The 17941-nt window shown below is 54.9% G+C and overlaps 1 protein-coding gene across 5 annotated transcripts in view; it reads left to right on the forward strand.

Moving 5' to 3' along the window:
* Positions 1 to 17941, forward strand: part of EFCAB8 (EF-hand calcium binding domain 8) — a 65048-nt gene that overhangs the window by 20178 nt on the left and 26929 nt on the right. For 3 of the 5 annotated variants that reach the window (XM_046679950.1, XM_046679952.1, XM_046679954.1), the window contains 10 exons: positions 1048 to 1178; positions 5352 to 5419; positions 5736 to 5887; positions 7314 to 7451; positions 8856 to 8969; positions 10163 to 10390; positions 11140 to 11210; positions 11993 to 12197; positions 13012 to 13221; positions 14395 to 14529. In XM_046679950.1, the coding sequence (XP_046535906.1) occupies positions 1048 to 1178; positions 5352 to 5419; positions 5736 to 5887; positions 7314 to 7451; positions 8856 to 8969; positions 10163 to 10390; positions 11140 to 11210; positions 11993 to 12197; positions 13012 to 13221; positions 14395 to 14529 (1452 nt within the window). The remainder of the gene's footprint in view (positions 1 to 1047; positions 1179 to 5351; positions 5420 to 5735; positions 5888 to 7313; positions 7452 to 8855; positions 8970 to 10162; positions 10391 to 11139; positions 11211 to 11992; positions 12198 to 13011; positions 13222 to 14394; positions 14530 to 17941) is intronic. The other 2 variants (XM_046679951.1, XM_046679953.1) reach the window with 2 other exon arrangements.

A 17941-nucleotide genomic window follows, 5' to 3' on the forward strand; every position in this document is an offset into this window, starting at 1 on the left:
GTCACCTCCAGGAGATTGACAGCTCCTTGAGGACAGGCACTTAGTGTGTGGTGTTCTCTGTTCTGTCCCAGTGCCTGAAATAGCACCTGGTGTAAGTGGGCTCCCAGTGCATTTGTTGAACAAATGAACGCATGTGTGAATGAATGAATCTGACACTCAGGGCAGTCCAAGTTGAGTGGTCCAAAACCCATAAATGCTTCTTTTCGAGCAGGTTGGATCATTCAGGCCCTGGGACCCTCTCAGGAAGAGTCACACCCTAGCCCGCCTTCTTTTCCACCTTCTGTGGGCATCTCATCTTGGCCTTGGTTTTCCCTCCGAGTTGCTAAGTGTCCCCGGTTCCGTGCAGGGCCTTGGATTCTGCCTTCACGATGACAGACTCTGGGTGAGACAGTGCCTGTGAAACCCAGCTCAGAGCCTGGTCAGCCCCCACCTCACCTCCTCCATTCTTGTCCCAGAGAGGAGATCTCTGGGTTGGGAGGCCGAGCCTGGGCCAGACCACAGAGCTGGAGCTCCAGTGCAGAGCCCTTTGCCTTGTGGGTCTCAGCCTTTTGTGGCCTAAGTTGCAGCAGATAATGTTCTCCTGCACTGCAGGCTCTGGGAGCAGACCACCTTCAAACATGGACAAACATGGAGGGAGCGGTGGGGCTGGGGGCACTGGCCACTCTGTGCTGGGGCCCCCGTGGATGCAGAGACTGTGGACTAGGCAGACTGCAGTTCATCTTTCCTTCCCCTTGGGTGGGCTGACAGACAGTACTGGTCTGGGCCTGACCTTGCCTGTCCTCCAACTTATAAGCAAGATTTCACAAGCAGCAGCCTTAAGTACTTTTAAGCCCTTTCACTGAGAAGCAATGGCCACACCCCCCTGGTCGCAGGACCTGGTGTAGGACTGCAGGGTCAGATCACTTCGTCAGAGCTGTAGTCGGCAGAAGGGCGTTGGGCTCGGCGATCTCCGGGCCCGGTCGGCCCCCAGCACTTGCTGTGTTCTGGGGAACAGGCCTGAAGGCTGTCCGTGGGTTGGGTCTCCCACCACCGCTGCTCTCTTCCCAGGCTCTGCATCCCAACTGGTGCCAACAGGTCAAGTTCATCCCCCAGCTGAACCTGGTGGCCTCCTGTTCAGCCATTGAGAAGTCCTCTCTGGTGCTGACGATATTGCCATCCAAAGCCCCCGAGAATCCCAAGTAAGCGCACGTCTCTCCAGGCTGGGGTGGTGGGGCTGGGCGGGGGCGGGTGGTGACAGTGCCTCCAGGGAGCTGGCTTCATTCCTGCTGAGAGTGGCCACCCCCAGGACGGTGGCATGTCCTGTGCGCAGGGCAGAGTCCTGCGGATCATGCCTGGTCTGAGGAAGCACGCGTGTCCTCCGGGTCCACGGTGGGTGTGCTGGTTAGAAGGTGGCCTCTGGAGTTGGTTTTAACCATCATTCTGGCATTGCCACCAGTGGCAAAAATATCATAGGCCTCTTTCGCCCGCCAATTTATCTGCAAAACTCAGCATAGAAGCTGGGACGTAGTGAAAGTAGGCAGTCAAAAAGTGTTTCCTGGGGCCAGCCCCGTGGCCGAGTGATTGAGTTCACATGCTCCACTTCGGTGGCCCAGAGTTTTGCTGGTTTGGATCCTGGGCACGGACATGGCACTGCTCATCAAGCCACGCTGAGGTGGCATCCCACATGCCACAACTAGAAGGACCCACAACTAAAATATACAACTATGTACTGAAGGCATTTGGGGAGAAAAAGCAGAAAAAAAAAAAAAAAAGATTGGCAACAGTTGTTAGGTGCCAATCTTTAGAAAAATAAAAAGCGTTTCCTGAATGAAGGAATGAATGCAAGTCACTTCCCCTCTGTGAGCCTCAGTTTCTTCCTCTGTCAAAGGGCGTGAGAACGCACTTAGGTCACTCCCTCAAGGGTTATGCGAGTGAATGTGTACATGGCTTGTGTTCAGTAATGGGGGCATTTGTTCTGTGGAGACACTTCTCATCTATTTCCTTCATTCTCGAGTCCTCTACCCTGGAGTGAATTTTTTCCTTTTCTTTCTTTTTTCTTATTAGTCACACGAGGAAATATGTGTACATTGTCCCTGAAACAAATTAAAATGTTATAAATATAGTTGGAGTCCTGTGGCCCCCCTGCCGTTATCCAGTCCCCACTGGCTCACTCTGTTACCGAAGGCCCTGCTTCATCTGGTCAGGGGGACCTGTCACTATGCCTTTCACGGTATGTTTTTCCTCCTAAAGATTCCTTCCCTCCTCTGCATCTTCCTCCTGTTCAGGTCTTTACCCTCGGGAGCCTTTGGGTCTGTGACATTTTGCTCTGAGCAGCCGAATCATGAGCTGCAGCCTCAGGCACGTCTTGGGGGAAGAGCAGGAGATTTGAGACCTATGCTGGGGGAGCAACTGGGTGAGGCACATTGAGGAGACTGAGAGCCATTCAGGCCCCATCTCCGTCTGTCCTTTTCTGTCCCAGTTGTTTTCCAGAGGGAAGCTCACACCTGGAATGGTAGGGCTAGTTTAGTGCAACCCCTCAGCTTACAGATGGGAAACTTGCGGCTTAGGGAGGGGAGGTGCCTGTCTTGGAGCAGACGTTTGACCTGGGGTTGTGTCCCAGGCCTCATTGTATGTCCAGTGTCTTGTTAACCAAAGAGGACTCTGCACATTGCCGTCCAAGTCCAGGAACTCACTGCAGGGTGGAGGCGGCGCCTTGGAGAATGTCTGCGGCGGTGGGCAAATTTCGGCCTTGTCTTCAGTGCTGTGAGTGGGACAGGGTTCAGGATCTTGCTTGGAGCTGGTTTGCTGAGGTTCGCCTCTCTGCTTTGGTGGTAGTAGGACCTCACGTCTGTGATGTGTTTCATTCAGCTTCTTGCTTTATTGGGTGTCAGTGGCAGGAGGGCATCAGGGGGATCATCTCACCATGTTCGTGGGGCCTCTGTGGTCTGGCTTGCTGCCTTCCTCATCTCACCTCTTCCCCCTTCCCACTTCAGCCACGCTGGCCCCCTTGTGACTCAGGCATGCTCCTGCCCCAGGGCCTTTGCATTGCTCTTCTTTGTCTCATGTGCTCTTGTTTTTTTTTGTTTTTGTGTTTTAAACATTTTTATTATGAAAAATTTCAGACACAAAAGTAGAGAAAATAGTATAATGATTTAATATCACTAGTACCTAGTCCAAGTTAATCTTCCCCCAAATGTCTCAAAATGTCTTTTTACAATATTTGAAATAGGATATAAACAAGATTCTAAGATGATTTTGAGCAGAGCAACTGTGCGGTCTGATGTGTGGGAGCACCCCTCTGGCTGCTCTGTTGCAAGCAGAGTGTACATGGACAGGAGTGGCGACAGGGACACCAGTGTGGACGCCATTGTAATAACTCAGGCTACGTATGATGGTGGCCTGGAGCCGGCCAGTGGAGTGGAGATGGGGGGACCTGATATACAGTCTGGGGGCAGGTTGGCTGTATGGCGCACCGCACCCTTCCTTCTTGCCTGAATGCAGTACACACATTGGCCAGCAGGTGGCACCATTGACTGCTTGCTGGTCTCCTGTTCCTGGCAATGACCTCGGGGCGTGGCCTCTGCAAGTGGGGTCTGGCATTGCCACCCCAAACTCTGCCTCCAAGGCAGTGTGGGCCTCAGCGTCTGGCTTCCTGGAAGCCAGCCTGAGATGAGTTCCTCAGGTGGTTGGAGCCAACAGTGACTCTGATGGAGGAACTGGGGAGGAATGGAGTGACCCACTGCATCTCCCCTGCTTTCCCCCTTCTCTCACGTCTGCCACCACCACCTAGGTAAAGCCACCATCATCTCCCACCTGGACTGCTTGCCATGGCCTTTGCTGTGTCCTCTCTGACCTTCCAGTCCCTTCCCTGCACAGCAGTCATCTGCAGACCTGGTCTCCTTCAGCTGTCCTGTCAAAGCCACCTGTTTATTCCCTGCAGGATTGGCCATGATTGTAAAGGTCCATCTCCCTGTCTCTCTGTTCCTTTACTTGCTCGTGCTGCTTCCCTCCTGAAGGAAAGCTCTGTGAAGGCAGGGGCATCATATCTACGCCTCTGGCCATCCTGGAAGGGCGTAGGAGCCAGTAAATGTTTGTCAAATGAATGAGTCAGCCAGCCCGAAATAATTTCTTGTAATGCTTTTGTGACCATTCTTCCAGAATATTTCTCTGCACTCGTACGCATGGAGGGAGATGTATCTGGTTGGACAATAAATGAAATACATGTATTCGATATGTTCTTCCTGAAGTTTGGTTTTTAGAGGGATCCTTCTGGCTGTGGAGGGGAGAGCAGACTGGAGAGGGATCAAGACTGGAGGTTGAGAGACCCCTGGGAGGCTGACACAGATGAAGGGGTCTGTCCTAAGCAGAGGTCAGCGCTGTGGTGGGATGTGGGCAAGGGACTTGGGGCCCAGCTGGATGCTGAAAGTGCGGGAGAGGGAGCCTCCAGGATGATGCCCAGGCAACGGGCTCAGGCCACGGGAGTGGCAGAGGAGCCAGTGCAGGGGCAGGTTCAGTGGGGCATGCTGCATTAGAGGGCTGGAGTCCCTACAGCTGGGGCCTTTGAGTGGAGTTCTGAAGAGAGTTTGAGCAGAAGGAGCTGGCAGGACAGGATGTGTGGATAAGAGAGAACAGCATGTGCAAAGGCACAGAGCTTCCAGGGCCCTTGGACCTGTGAGGGCCGCTGGCTTCCCAGAATCACCCTGGCCCTCCCAGCCTCACCTCTTCCTTTTCTGGAGCACCAGTTGCTGAGCCTTCTGCCTCTTCCTGTCATGCCCACCCTGGGTCTGAATCCTGACCCCCATCTTGCCAGCCATGTGACCTTGGGCAAGCTCCTTAACTTCTCCTTTCTGTGTCCTCATCGTGGCACAGGGCTGATGACACTCTTCAGGGTTGTAGGAGGGGTCCAGGTGACACAGGAGCAGCACCCAGCATGGGGCCAGCCCGGAGCAGGGGCACCCAGGAGCTTTCTGCCCTTGCCCCTGGCCCTTGGAACGCCCTCCCCTTTTTTTGATTTGTGTCATGGGTTGGGGACACCTGTTCCGGTGTAGGTGAGGTGCAGATCAAGTTAAGTTTGCTCTTGGAATGAGGCCAATGTGTTACACCTGTGGGGAGCGGCTCCTGTTTTGGGGGCTGCTTTCCCCTACAGGCGAGAGGTGGGTGCCTTCTCCTCGAGCTGCTGGCTTTGGGCCGAGACCCACGGCTGCCACTCTGCCTGCGGTGCTGGGCCCTGGCGTGGCGGCAGGATGAGCCTGGTCAGGATTTCTGGGGCTGCTCCTCCCAGGCCCCTGCCTCCAGCTCCTTCCCTCCCCAGGCCCAGAGACTCCCTGAGGCCACTGCTCCCAGCCCTCGGCCTTCCCTCTTTGCTGTTGTAGGTTTTCAGTGCTGAACTTGAGAAGAGGAATTCTTTGCTTCGATTACTGCCCAGACAAGAACTTCCTGGGTAAGTAATCTCCATGTCACGCAGCAGCGGCTGGCCTGGCGGGGCTGAAGTGAGGGCCGCTAGGGGCTCGGGGACCATCAGAGCTGAGGAGGAGGCCGTGCGGTGTCCGGCCTCCTCTCCTACCTCTCCGGTCCCACTCATGGGTGCGGGTGTGATGTGGTGACACGGGCTCTGCGTGGCGTGTTGGAGGGGGTGGTGCAGGAGGGGGAGGGGTCACAGCAATGCCCCCCCATCTGCCAAGCCTGGCTGGGGTCTGAGGTCTGGCCCCAGGAGAAGGGTAGGCCCCCCCGTGGCTGATACCCATTTTTGACCCCAGTGACCGGTGGCTATGATCCTCTCATCCGCCTGTGGAACCCCTTCTTTTCGAAAAAGCCTGTGTGGCTGATGAAGGGTCATCAGACCTCAGTGACGCACATCCTTGTGAACAGCCAGAACAGCAGCATCCTCCTCAGTGTCTCCAAGGACAAGGTGCCCCCCTTGTGGAGCATGGCCCTTATGCCCCCCACAGCGTCCCCGGAAAGATGCTGGCCCAGGGCTAATGATCTACCTTGGCCAGCCATGTGGCCAGCAGTTGGCAGGAGCCTGAGGCCTGGGGAAATGGTGTGGCCTCCCTGTCCATGGTCCCGCTCCTGGCCTAAGGCCCAGAGGGAAGTGCCCTAGGTGGAACCACCATGAGGGGGCCCTGGGTCTCCAACAGCCCCCGGTAGAGGCCTGAGCCCAGCCTTGAGCAGCCCACCAGAGCTGGGTTCCCACGTAGCCCAGCCTGGCTTCTTCCATTCTGGTTCTGGTCAGGGCCCTTCCCTTTTCTGAGCCTCAGTCTCATCCCTGGAATGGGTTGTTGCGTGGTTTGGAGGAGAGCTGGTGGCAAAGAGCAGCGTGTGCCTGGCTCACAGTCGGTGCACAGTCCCTGTGAGCCCTTCCCTCCCTCCCCCCCCACACACACAGACTTGCCCCTCTCGGCCCTCCCAGTGGCCCCTTCTCAGTGTCCGAGGCTCCCCTGCTCAAGCCCCGTTGCGTTGCTCTTCTGCAGCTATTGGTTCAGGTACTGCCCCATTTGCTGGGCTGCTCGGGCGTTTTGGCCGGTGTGGGGATGCAGGCCAGCAGCTCCAAGGCCCTCCGTCAGGGGACAAGTTGGTGTCTTCTGGGGCTCCGTAGATGGAGAGTTGGCAGGGCCCTTGGGTTACCCAGGCCACCCTCCCACCGCATCCTCCCACTTCCCATTGTCTCGAATTCCCCTGGCAGCCCTGGGAGCCGGGCATCCTCCCCTCTGATGAGGGAGTTGAGGCTGGAGGGGTCAGGGGACAGGCACAGACTTGCTAAAATCTTCCCGGTCAATGCTAGGCGGAGCTGTGCTGCAGACTCGATTCTGGTCGACTCCGAGTCTGTGCCCTTTCCAGCTCCCTGCCGATGCCTCTGAGCAGTGAGGAGCATGGAGATGGGGCCTCTCTAGGGACAGTTCTTCAACTCGGGATGAACTCCAGGGGGCTACTCTGGGGACAGGTGGGCCTTTTTGGCAGTGATGTTGGTAGCCACACTCTGTGTCCTGCCTGGCTTTACTGGAGGGAAGCGGGAGCGGGAGCTGGTGAGGGTCTGCAGGGGTGCATGCGGGCTTGCTTGGTCTTCATCCTTGGCCACTGAGCGCAGCTGCTCAAGTAGGGGAGAGGCCCTGGGGGAAGGCTGGGGTGGAACTGTGCCTCGGTTTCCTCACCTGAGCCTAAGGCAGCGTCCCTGTCGTAGAGCTGTGATTGTGGCAGACACAGTGCAGTGGGGGTGTGTTGGAAGTGCCTGCACTGTGTACCCCTGGTCCTGCTCCCGGGAGCTCCCCGAGGCCTCAGGTGCTGGCCGCATCCCCAAGGATCCACTCTCGGCCTCTCTGCCTGTGTCCCACGCCCAGAATATCCGTGTGTGGGACATGCAGGACTACATATGCCTCCAGTCCTTCTGCGGGAAGCTTTTTGCCCTGGGAAACTGCCCCATCACCAGCGCCTACTTCCACAAGAACGACAACACCCTCATCTGCAGCACCTATTCGGTGAGTCTGCGCAGGAGGCGGGTCATGGCTGTGCACACAGGGTGGCCCCGTGGCTGGGGCCTGACGTCCCAGAGGGCGCTCGAGGGCTGGTTGCATCCTGTCCCTCCCGAGTCTACTCTTCATGACATGAGGACAAAACTCCTAGACCCTGTGGCCTGGCCCGAGGCTCCCATCTCTTGTGATTTCCTGGAAGACCGTTTGTAGGCACCCAGCCTGTCACCCTCTGTGCTGCTGCTCTCTCTGCTCTTTCCCGCCCTGTCCATGCCCTAGATTCTCCTCCTGGAAGCCCACGCTGACCCCCAGGCTGGGTTAGGTGGCCCCCTCTGAGCTCCAGTGGCCCTGTGCCTCCTTTCCATCGCGGCCTTTGTAACTGTGTCCTCTCGCGGCTACATGACTCTCTTTCCTGCCAAATCGTGAGCTCCAGGAAGCAGGGCCCGACCAGCCCCTCTGAAGGAGAACCTGGAGAGATGAGGTGTGGAGACCGTCTGGGTGCTGTGACCTCGCTGGTGCCCATGTGTCCCAGAGGACAGGACAGAGTGGGAGAAGCACAGGGGCAGGCTGTCCCAGGTGGCGGTGGGGCCTGTGACGAGATGGGAGCTCAGGGGGCTGCCAGAAGATGGGGACGTTCTGTCTAGAAAGGGGACGAGGGGGTCATTTGTGTTTGAGAGGAAGGGGTAGCCCCACTAAGGCCTTGTCCCCTCCGTTGGCCAGGCCACCCTGTCAGGGGACACATACGTCATCCTTGTGCCCTTGGCTGTCTGTCCCCCAGACGGCAGGTTTCTTGAGAAGGGAGGTTGTGGATTCCTTCATCTCTGCTGAGTGCTGGGCTGGCTGCCGGCATTTGTTGAATTAAATGGACCTTTGAAGTTCATTTCAAGTCATCAAACGTCAACCCCCTGCTCTTTGTCAGAAGCAGAGAATATATTAATTAGACACTGTCCCATCTCTCGAGGAACTCAGCTGATAGAAGGAGAACAGATAATTTTAGCAGAAAATGCTGTGTGTTATGATGGAGATGTGTGCTAGGGGCTTCATGGAGCACAGAGATAGGATCCTTAGCCTAGCCTGGGGCAGGGTAGTCAGGGAAGGCTTCCTGGAGGAGGGGATATCAGATTGAGGCTTTATGCTTCTCAGAAGTTATAGGAGGGAATTTGGACTTGGACTTTGGGGTTCTAGGAACACTAGGGTTTGGGAGCCCCACTCTCTGAGAGTTGGGCCTGTGGAGTAGAGGTGAGAGGTACATATCAGCAGGCATGCTGAGAGCCGTGGGGCCTTGCTGGGCCCAGGCCTGCGTGCAGTCAGGATGTCTGGGTGTCCGTTTGTTGGGAGTTTCTCCCGGGGGCCAGTCACTGAGGGCAGAGCCCTCTACCTGCCCAGCTGCTGCCCCTCTCCCCACCCCTGCAGATTGGGATCCTGAAAGGGTACTTAGAGACCCAGGGGCCTGGGAAGGCCGGGGAGAAGATCACGACCCACAGCACCCCGCTGTGCAACGTCCTCTACAGCAAGCTCTTTAAGCAGGTGAGTGGGCCCGAGCTGCCTCTTAGGCTGGCGGGAGTGCCGGTGACACGGGTGGCACCGCAGCCTCCCGCTGGGTCCAGATCCTGTCCACGGAGTGGTCAGGACAGGCGGTGGGGATTTGATGGTGGTGTGGGCGGCAGGGTGCGGACGAGAGGCAGCCCTGCAGAGGGGCCGGCCCAAGAGGATGTCGGAGCCCCACTGCTTGGTCAGCGGATCCTAATTCCTCCAGGCCTGTGTGCCCCTGGCCACTGCCTCGGGTCTGTTCTGGAGGAGCCACCTTGCTTACACGGTGGGTAAGATGGCACACTGGGTGTGGCTGCTCTGCAAGGCTCTCAGGGTGGGCGCTGTTCCTGGGTGCCATTTTCCCGGGAAGCCCTCGTTCGGCTTTGTCCACTGTGGGAAGGGAGGGAGGCGCAGGCCACAGACAGCACCCTGGTCCTGAGTAGAGATCTCTGGGTCAGGCAGGGCAGCTGAGCACATGGTTTCTCAAGTGTAGGAACAGAAAGGGCTCCTGGGCCCTCTGCCCACTCCCATGGTGACCTCTTTTCTGGCCTGCGCTCCAGGCAGGGCAGGCTGCCTTACCCTTGGCCACACGGGGCCAGAGCTCACCTCTCTGGGCTTCCCTCCCATCCTGGCTCCGGCACCACCATCTTGCATACCTTAGGGCTCTTCAGTGCCTTCAACCAGCTTGCAAAAACATCCCTCCCCCAGCTTTCCTGGATGTTCTCAGCAGGAGGGGTCTTCTGAAACAGCCTCGCCTGCTGCTGTTGCCTTGTTCTGGTTGTGGGGGCAGTAGATGTTGCATCAAGTCCTGTGACCATCCTTTACTCTCAGCGTTTTCCTACTTAGGGGGCAGTTAGCGTTTCCCGTTTTTTGTTTTTCCTATGATTAATGATGCTTCAGTAAACGTCTTCTCCAAGTTAGAGGTTATTTTCTCTGGATAGATTCTGATAAATGCCGTTTCTAAGTTAAAGGGGATTTCACTAAATTGGTGTCTTCTAAAAGAGCTGTGCCAGTTTGCTCTGCCCTGTGCTACAGAGCAGAGGAAGGCCTGTTTCAAGAGGGGCTTCTCCTGCAGCAGGGGCCCTGAATGACTGTCTTCTCAGTCTAAAGCCAGCCCGACGTGTAGAGGCCGCCCCTGGGAGTGGGGGCGCTCTCCTCACCAGGAGCCCCAGCCGTGTGCTCCCCTGCAGGTGGTGAGTGGCTGCCTGAGTGGCATAGTGAGCGTGTGGGAGATGGTGACGGGCAGGAGGATGCTGGAGTTCTCTGTGACCGGTGACGAGGACGTGGAGCTGACTGCCATGTCCCTGGATGAGTCGGAGCGGTGCCTGCTCACAGGTTTGCAGGACGGCACCGTGAAGATGTGGAACCACAGCATCGGCGAATGCCTGCTGACCTTCCCCTCCCAGGATCAGCTGGAGGTCAGTCCGGGTGGTCAGCCAGGGCCGGGGGCGCCTCTTGAGAAGCACAGCACAGCTCCCATAACCCGGGGACATAGTATTTTTTGTGCCACCCTGAATGGCTGTGCATAGACAGCCTGGCTTTGTGCCTCCCTGAACCTTTGTGTCCTCACCTATAAAATGATGATAGGTGACAGGGCCTGTGCTTAGTACCTGTCTACAAGTGTCGGCTCCTCCTTCCTTTCTTCTTAGCCCACGGCTGAGGGCTCTGGATTGCGTTTCTAGCTGGGGTCGGGTTCAGAGGCACCCACGCTCACCCCTCCTTGGGAAATGCCTGCCAGGGTTCTAGGGATAGTCTGTGGGTGTGGCATGGAGCAAAGCCAGCAGTCCCTCTTTGGAACTTGAGCCCATTACTAACGCCTGTGACACAGCCCTTTAACCAGCTCAGAAGGAGCACTTGGCCAAGCAGCCAGGGGTTTGGTCCAGATCCTATCGCTCAGTTACTTACCTGAGCCAAGTCACTTGTCTGTTTCCCAGTTATCCCCCTAAATAATGCACATGGATGCCTACGCTGTCTGCCTCCTCCAAGTCCATCAAGTGAGATGATGGGATGTGAGAGCACTCTGAGAAATAGATGGTGGCACCACCTCTGGGGGATTCTCGTCATCATGGAGAGTCTGGACTTCTTGCTTGGTACCGCTAGGAAGACGTTCAGGGCCCGGGCCGTTTTCTCTGAGGTGCCTTAGCATTCTTTCTTTCATCTTCAACAGATTAGTGGGATTGTCCATATGAACAATGTGTTCTACGTGACTGGGTGGAGTAAGAGAATCACTTGTTTCAGGTGAGTAGCAAGGTGCGTGTGGGTGGATAAGGGCAGCTGACCATTCTCTCTACTTCCAATGGGCTCCTCACTCCTGGCGTTGCTGCTGGTTGGAACTCCAGGCAGGAAATGAGTGATGGGTAATGTCCAATGCTTCATCTACTGATGGATTTCTTCATCACTTCTTGAGGCTGATATGTTCTAGACTTTGTGCTAGGTGCTGGGGTTGGGTATAAACAAGGATGGAGTCTCCGTCTTCCTGGGGCTTCTAGTCAGAGGCAGAGACTAATCAAATAACTTCATTTCTATCGATAAAGTCTGCTGAGTTTCTACGGGGAGGAGACGGCAATCTGATTCCGCCTTAGGTGGTCAGAAAAGGCTCCTCTGAGGATTTCGTGGGTGGAGTGGGATCTGAAGAATGAGCAGGAGAGGTCTCAGTGAAGCAGCGAGGGCTTGGGACAGAGGAACATTCCAGGCAGGGGAACAGCATGTGCAAGGCCCCTTCCTCTCCAAAGGGCCTTTCCAGGGCCGTGGTCTCCCCTTCTTTAAACCTGAGTCCTTGCTCGAGTGTCTAAATGGGGTGAATCTGTAAGATTAGTTTCTGTAAAGCCCCAGGACAGGGCCTTTATAGGAGGCACACAGTGGGTGCTTAGTAAATGAGGTCGGTGGGGCAGGGCTTCAGCCTGCTCCGACGCCTGAGTGTCCTCCTCTGAGTCGGCTCCCAGAATCCTAAAGGCCTCGGTGTTCCCCGGGGGAGCACTAAGGCTGCTCTCTCAGCTCTCCTGCCTCTGGCATGTGTGCAGGTTCCACAAGGCCAAGCCAGTGCTCTTGTCCTACCACTGGCAGACCTTCCACAAGGAGGACGTCCTGAGCATGGCCAAGTACCAGAACCAGTTCCTCGGGACCTCCTCCTACAACGGGGACATCCTCTTCTGGAATGTCAGCATGTTCAGGCCCATCTTCAATTTCAATGCTTCTGAGAGCCCCTTGCCCTTGACGCCCAAGAGGGTATGGTCAACAGGAACACCCCTCCTCTCTCCTTTCTCTCGGCTGTGGGCCTGGGGGTAGGGGGCACCCCGGGAAGGAGAGGGGACTGGGGGACTTGTTCTGGAGGAGATTGGGAGCTACGTAGGTAGGTGGTAGTTTCTCTAATTCTCCTCAGTTGACAGGTGAGGAAACTGAGGGACAGAGAGGTTGAGCATCTTGCCTGAGGTCACAAAACCAAGGAGTGATAGATCCAAACCTAGGCAGTCTGACTCCATGCCTGGTGTGCTTGTCTTGTTCTCTCGGGTAGATTACCCTGTCCTTAAGGTGGTTCACACCTTACCCATTGCTGTTACATGTTACCACTCCAGGCTCACTGAGCTCGCGTGGGCGCCAGGAAACCCATACAGTCTCTGCATTACTGTATCTTTGCAGATCAAAGCTGGAAGGGGCCTTAAAGGCCACCTCATTCAGTAGTTTTCCAAACGTGTTGAGGGGAGAGGCTAGGAGCCTATTGCAGGGGCCTCTCCCAGAGGAGCTCAGCTTTCTATCAATCTTACACTTTGGAATTTCCCTTAAGATTAAAAACAACCTCAAAAACATTTGGAAACCACTGTCCATTTTACAGACGGGGGTACTGAGTTCCTCATGGGAACAGTCTCTTGCCTGGGGGCACTCAGGGTTATAAGCTCTGTTTCAAGGCCTTTATGGGTCCTGCATTTCAGGGAAGCCAGCCCTGGGGCCCCTGGAGAGCCATGTGGTGGCAGCGTGGGGCCAGGCACTCTGCGCTTGCCTTTGGGACACTGCAGTGCCTCAGGCTGCTCACTCTGTGGCACAGGTGCGAGTGGCGGACGACTTCCTGGGCCAGATGCACTGTCCCAGCAAATCCTGCTTGCAGCTGACATGGGCCCACAGGAGCTCAGAGCAGCCCCAGGACTCCAGTGAGAAGACTGTGGCCAATGCCAACCTGAGACGGACCCTGACGTCAGCCCCCCCGGTGATGAGACAATCCAGAGACAAGGACCCAGACAGGCCTGTGCCCCTGCAGGTGGGAGCGAGTGCCGAACCCAGCCACCACCCTCACTCTCCAGACCCCTGAGTTTGCTGTTGTGTGTTTGTTTTCTCACTTGGAGGAGATTTTTCTGGAGCGCCTTTAGGTCCGTCAGTTCCCTTGTCTTGAGCACGGACAAGGCCCCTCCTGATTAGGCCCACAGTGTCTAGCCTGCTCTGCTGCCTCGAGCCTGGGCACAGTCTCTTCCCAGAGCACGGCTGATGCCAGACCCCAGGCTGTGCAAGCTTGGGGCCGGGACTTGGAGGGAAGACAATCCAGGGAGCCTACACCAGCGGTCAGGTCCTGGGCTGCTCTCTCAGGCCTCCAGCTCACGTTGCCCCGGTAGAGAGGAGGCGCTGGGCCTGCCTACCACCCCCAGCAAGTCTCACTGCCCTGGGGACCGGGCTCAGGGGCATGAGGCCCAGATGCAGGGGAACCACTTCCCTCCTCCTCTGAGCCCTGGTCTCTGCCCCATGGTTAACCCTTCCAGGCTGGACTGATGGTCCTGTTTTGGGGGGAGTAAGGGGAAAGAGCAGGGGAATTGCTCTCGCTACTCACAGGGGCGGTTTGGCCTCAGACCCTCAGTACAGTAATCTTGGGTGGGGCTTGGGGAGCCAGTCCGATTCTTTCAGCAATTGAAGTCTGATTCCAGTTCCTGGGAGCTGAGGCTTGAATGAGAAACCCCACCTTCCCCAAACACGCAATCCTAGTCAGGCATAGCAGCCCAGACCTGGATCCCACATGACCTGCTAGAACACGGTTCTGCTGTGAGATGCTCACACTGTACGTTACTATAAGACGCTCCTACCACCTTCGAAGTATTAGGGCCGCAACACTGCATTCAGATCTTCTAGAACCTTGGGTATATACACCCCACGATCCTCACCTTTAGCCATCTGTCTCTTGTGGGACTGAGAAGGGGGCTTCCCCAAAGGCAAACTCAGGTCTCTGCTCTGAGAGTGGAAGCTGCTGGTAACTTAAAATGAGGCTTGCCAGCCTCAGAGTGGATCAGAGGATCTGTCAGATACTGGCTGTACCTTTCACAGCGTGGTGTGTCTACTCAATGGGGCTGGGGTGGCTGCTCTTTCAGCATCTGCCTCTGGTCTTTGTTCCCCCGTAGGGTAGGGGGACCCCCTCATGATGACCTTGGAGGCCCATTTTGCTTTCCAGAAACCTCTCAACACTGGCAGCCCCAAGCCGTCAAGAATGCCCCGTGGCACACAGTCACTTTTAACAGAGGCTGAAAAGAGAAAAGGGGAACTCATGAAGAAGATATCGCTGCAGTCCAATGCATCGGTGGAGAAGGTTGTCCAGGCTTAGGCAGGGTCTGGGGTGTGAGCCGGGGGGTCAACTGTTGGGATGGGGTCGGGAAATGCAGTGTCTATGAGCCTGGGGGACCTGAGGGGCCCAGCCTGGTTCTCCCCAGGGCCTGGAGAGGCATGGAGGAGAGGATGGTGCTGCTGAGGATTCTGGCTTCAGGGCTGCTCTGTCTGGGGGGTGCTCCCTGGGTATGGGGGTTCTGTCTAGGGAGGTGACCAGTGTCCCCTCCTGGTTGGGGGGCTGGACTGGGAGGTGGGAGAAGCAGCATTCCCAGAATCCCATTAAATGCCCTCTGGGGCTCTGTAGGGTGTTTGGTACAGCACATGAGTGCATCCAGTCCTCTGTTCTTCTCTCTTCCTCCTGTGCCTTTCCCCTTTCTGACCCTGGATGCCCCTCGCTGTGTCACCATGGTTGAGGTGACCCCTAAGGCCCCTTCCGGCTTTAATCTGCAGAGATAGTGTAATTCAGAGACTAGGTTTCCTAAGTCCTTAACGTGAGCCCAGTGAAAATACAAGTCAGAGTTATGTTAGGGTGGGCAGGAGTGCCCCCTCACCCAGCTCCAGAGACCAGGCACTCAGGAACAGGGGAGCAGTGCCCTGCAGAGCCGGGTCCTGTGGTGGGGGAGTGGAGGGCTCTGAGGGGCTGGATATTCTCTCCTCCACCTTCTGAATGTGGTTTCCTCTCTTTTATTTTGTTACATTTTTATTGTTTTGATTGGCACCTGAGCTAACATCTGTTGCCAATCTTCTTTTTTTCTTCTCTCCAGACCCCCCTGTACATAGTTGTATATTCTAGTTGTAGGTCCTTCTAGTTGTGGCGTGTGGGACGCCGCCTCAGCATGGCTTGACGAGTGGTGCCGTCTTCATGCCCAGGATCCGAACTGGTGAAACCGTGGCCCTCTGAAGCAGAGTGTGCGAACTTAACCACTCAGCCACAGGGCCGGCCCCTCCTCTCTTTTAAAAATGCCTTTAACTAATGTTCCTCAGCATAAACAGGAAGGTTGGCAATGAATGTCAGCTCAGGGCCAATCTTCCTCACCAAAGAAAAAATCCCTTTAAAAAAGCTTTAAAAAGTAATAATGCTGATTGGTAAAAAAAGAAAGACAGAAAGAAAGAAAAGAAAAACTACTTTGTGTGCAAAGTAAAAACTAAAGGTCCCCTGTGTCTCCCCACAGTCCATGCCATCCCCACAGTAGTCACAGTCACTGCTAACAGATTGGTTTAGCTTGTGTCCTTTTTATTTTTAGACCAGTGACATAAAATTATAGCTAAATTATAGCTGTCTTGCTTTTTCGTTGTTTAATTGTATATCCTGGATATATTTTCACACCAGCAATTTTTATTCAGCTTATTCTTTTGTTATCTAATTCTTTTTAATAGTTGCACCATGCCCCATCGTTTGGAGGCATCATAAACTGTTAAGCCAGTCTTCCACTGATAGGCAGGTTAGTTCTAGTTTTTAACTTTACATGCTGCATTGCACTGGACACCCCTGTGCATACATTTCTGTGCACTTGTGTGAGTATCAAAAGGATGGATTCCTGGAAGCAGAATTGCCCAGAAGACCCCGTCTCTTTCAACCTGTGAATCCGATCGGGGACTTACAGCCCACCTTTGGGTTGGTGACCTCGTCCTGTCAGGGCACAGTTATTCATTGAGCGTCTCCATGTACTGGGCACTGTCTGAAGTGGGCTTACTTCTGATGCTGACCCTTGCCCCTGGCTCCTAAGAGCTCTGTCTTCACCCCCACTGCTCCTTGACCTGCAAAGTCTCTTCCCTCTGAGGAGCTGGGGGGCAGATAGAGTGACACTTCTCAGGATGGTGCCCTGGAGAGGGTCCAGAGCTCTTGGGTCACCCTTGGTCCCGGCCTTTCCTTAGTGGACGAGGGGTGGGAGTGGGCTGGGGCAAGGACACCTGGGAGAGTGTCTCGTCTGTCTGGTCTTCCTTCTTACCATTTCTGTCTGGCCTCCGAAGACTGTGGGGTATGGCAGAAAGGGCACTGGGAAGGAGGCAAGGACATGGATCCAGGCACAGCTGTGTCCCTTACACTCTAGATGAGGCCCCGTCCTGGGCCCTCTCCCTAGTGGTGAGGACCAAAGAGGTGGGAAGTGGCAAATTGCTCTGAAAGGTATGAAGCCCAGCCCGGGTGTAGCCTCAGCTGCTTCTGAAGGGGCCTTTAGTCCCTCTGTGGTTGGCTCTGTGGTTGAGAACCATTGGGACCACTGGACTGAGGGAGGCTGGAATGCCCAACCTCAGTCCAGCAGCTCTTTGCAAAATGAGCAGAGGGATACGTTTGAGGTTTCAGGGACCAGGTGCAGAGTGCAAAAGGAATAGTGTCGGTTACCTGCCTCCCAGCCACACGGGTCCCACTCTGTCCTGCCTAGGGCCCAGCGTCCTGACTGTGCACACTCCTGACACTGGCCACACAGCCCCAATTGTGTGCTCCCTTTGGGGCCTACGGCCCTCTCTGAGGCTGCCACCATCCTTTCACCTCACTCCCGCCAGCTCTAGCTGTCCCAGGGCAGTGCAGGAAGGCTTGGGGAGGAAGCCTCATCTTTCTGCAGTTCAGAAATAGGAGCTCTTTGTGGCATATCGTTTTGGTGAATCCTGTGCAGCTATGAGGAACCCCATTTTAGGGGAAAACTTAATGATCTGGAGTATGCGTATTACAAATTTTTTAAAAAATTTGAATTCATAATAGTTTACATCATTGAGAAATTTCAGTTGTACGTTATTTCTTGTCTGTCACCACATAAGTGCTCCCCTTCACCCCCTGTGCCCACCCCCCACCCCCCTTCCCCTGGTAACCACTGAACTGGTTTCTTAGTCCATGTGCTTCTTTATATTCCACATATGAGTAACATTATCTGGTGTTTGTCTTTCTCAGTCTGGCTTATTTCTCTTTGCATAATTCTCTCCAGGTCCTTCCATGTTGTTGCAGATGGGGTGATTTGTCTTTTTTTCTGGCTGAGTAGTACTCCATTGTGTATATATGCCACATCTTCTTTATCCAATCATCGGTCGATGGGCACTTGGATAGTTGCCATGTCTTGGCTATTGTGAATAGTGCTGCAATCAACATAGGGGTGCATATGTTACTTTGGATTGTTGATTTCAAGTTGTTTGGGTTGCTTATTACAAAACTTTAAAAATTTCCTTAAAGTATAGTAGTGACTACTACAAAGTATCAAATGTGCGTCTTTGAGATTTATTTTTAAATGCCTATATACTATATATACACACAGGTATGGTTTTGGTTTTCAAACAAAACTGGGAGCATTTGAGACTGTAGTTGAGCTGTTTGCTTTTTTTTGACTTAGCCATGTACAGTAGACGACTTCTCCTCTCAGTGCCTGCATGTCTATCTACTTCATTCTTTTTAATAGCTTCATACGGGG

The sequence above is a fragment of the Equus quagga genome, chromosome 12, assembly GCF_021613505.1.
Source record: "Equus quagga isolate Etosha38 chromosome 12, UCLA_HA_Equagga_1.0, whole genome shotgun sequence".
Classification (NCBI taxonomy): Eukaryota; Metazoa; Chordata; class Mammalia; order Perissodactyla; family Equidae; genus Equus; species Equus quagga.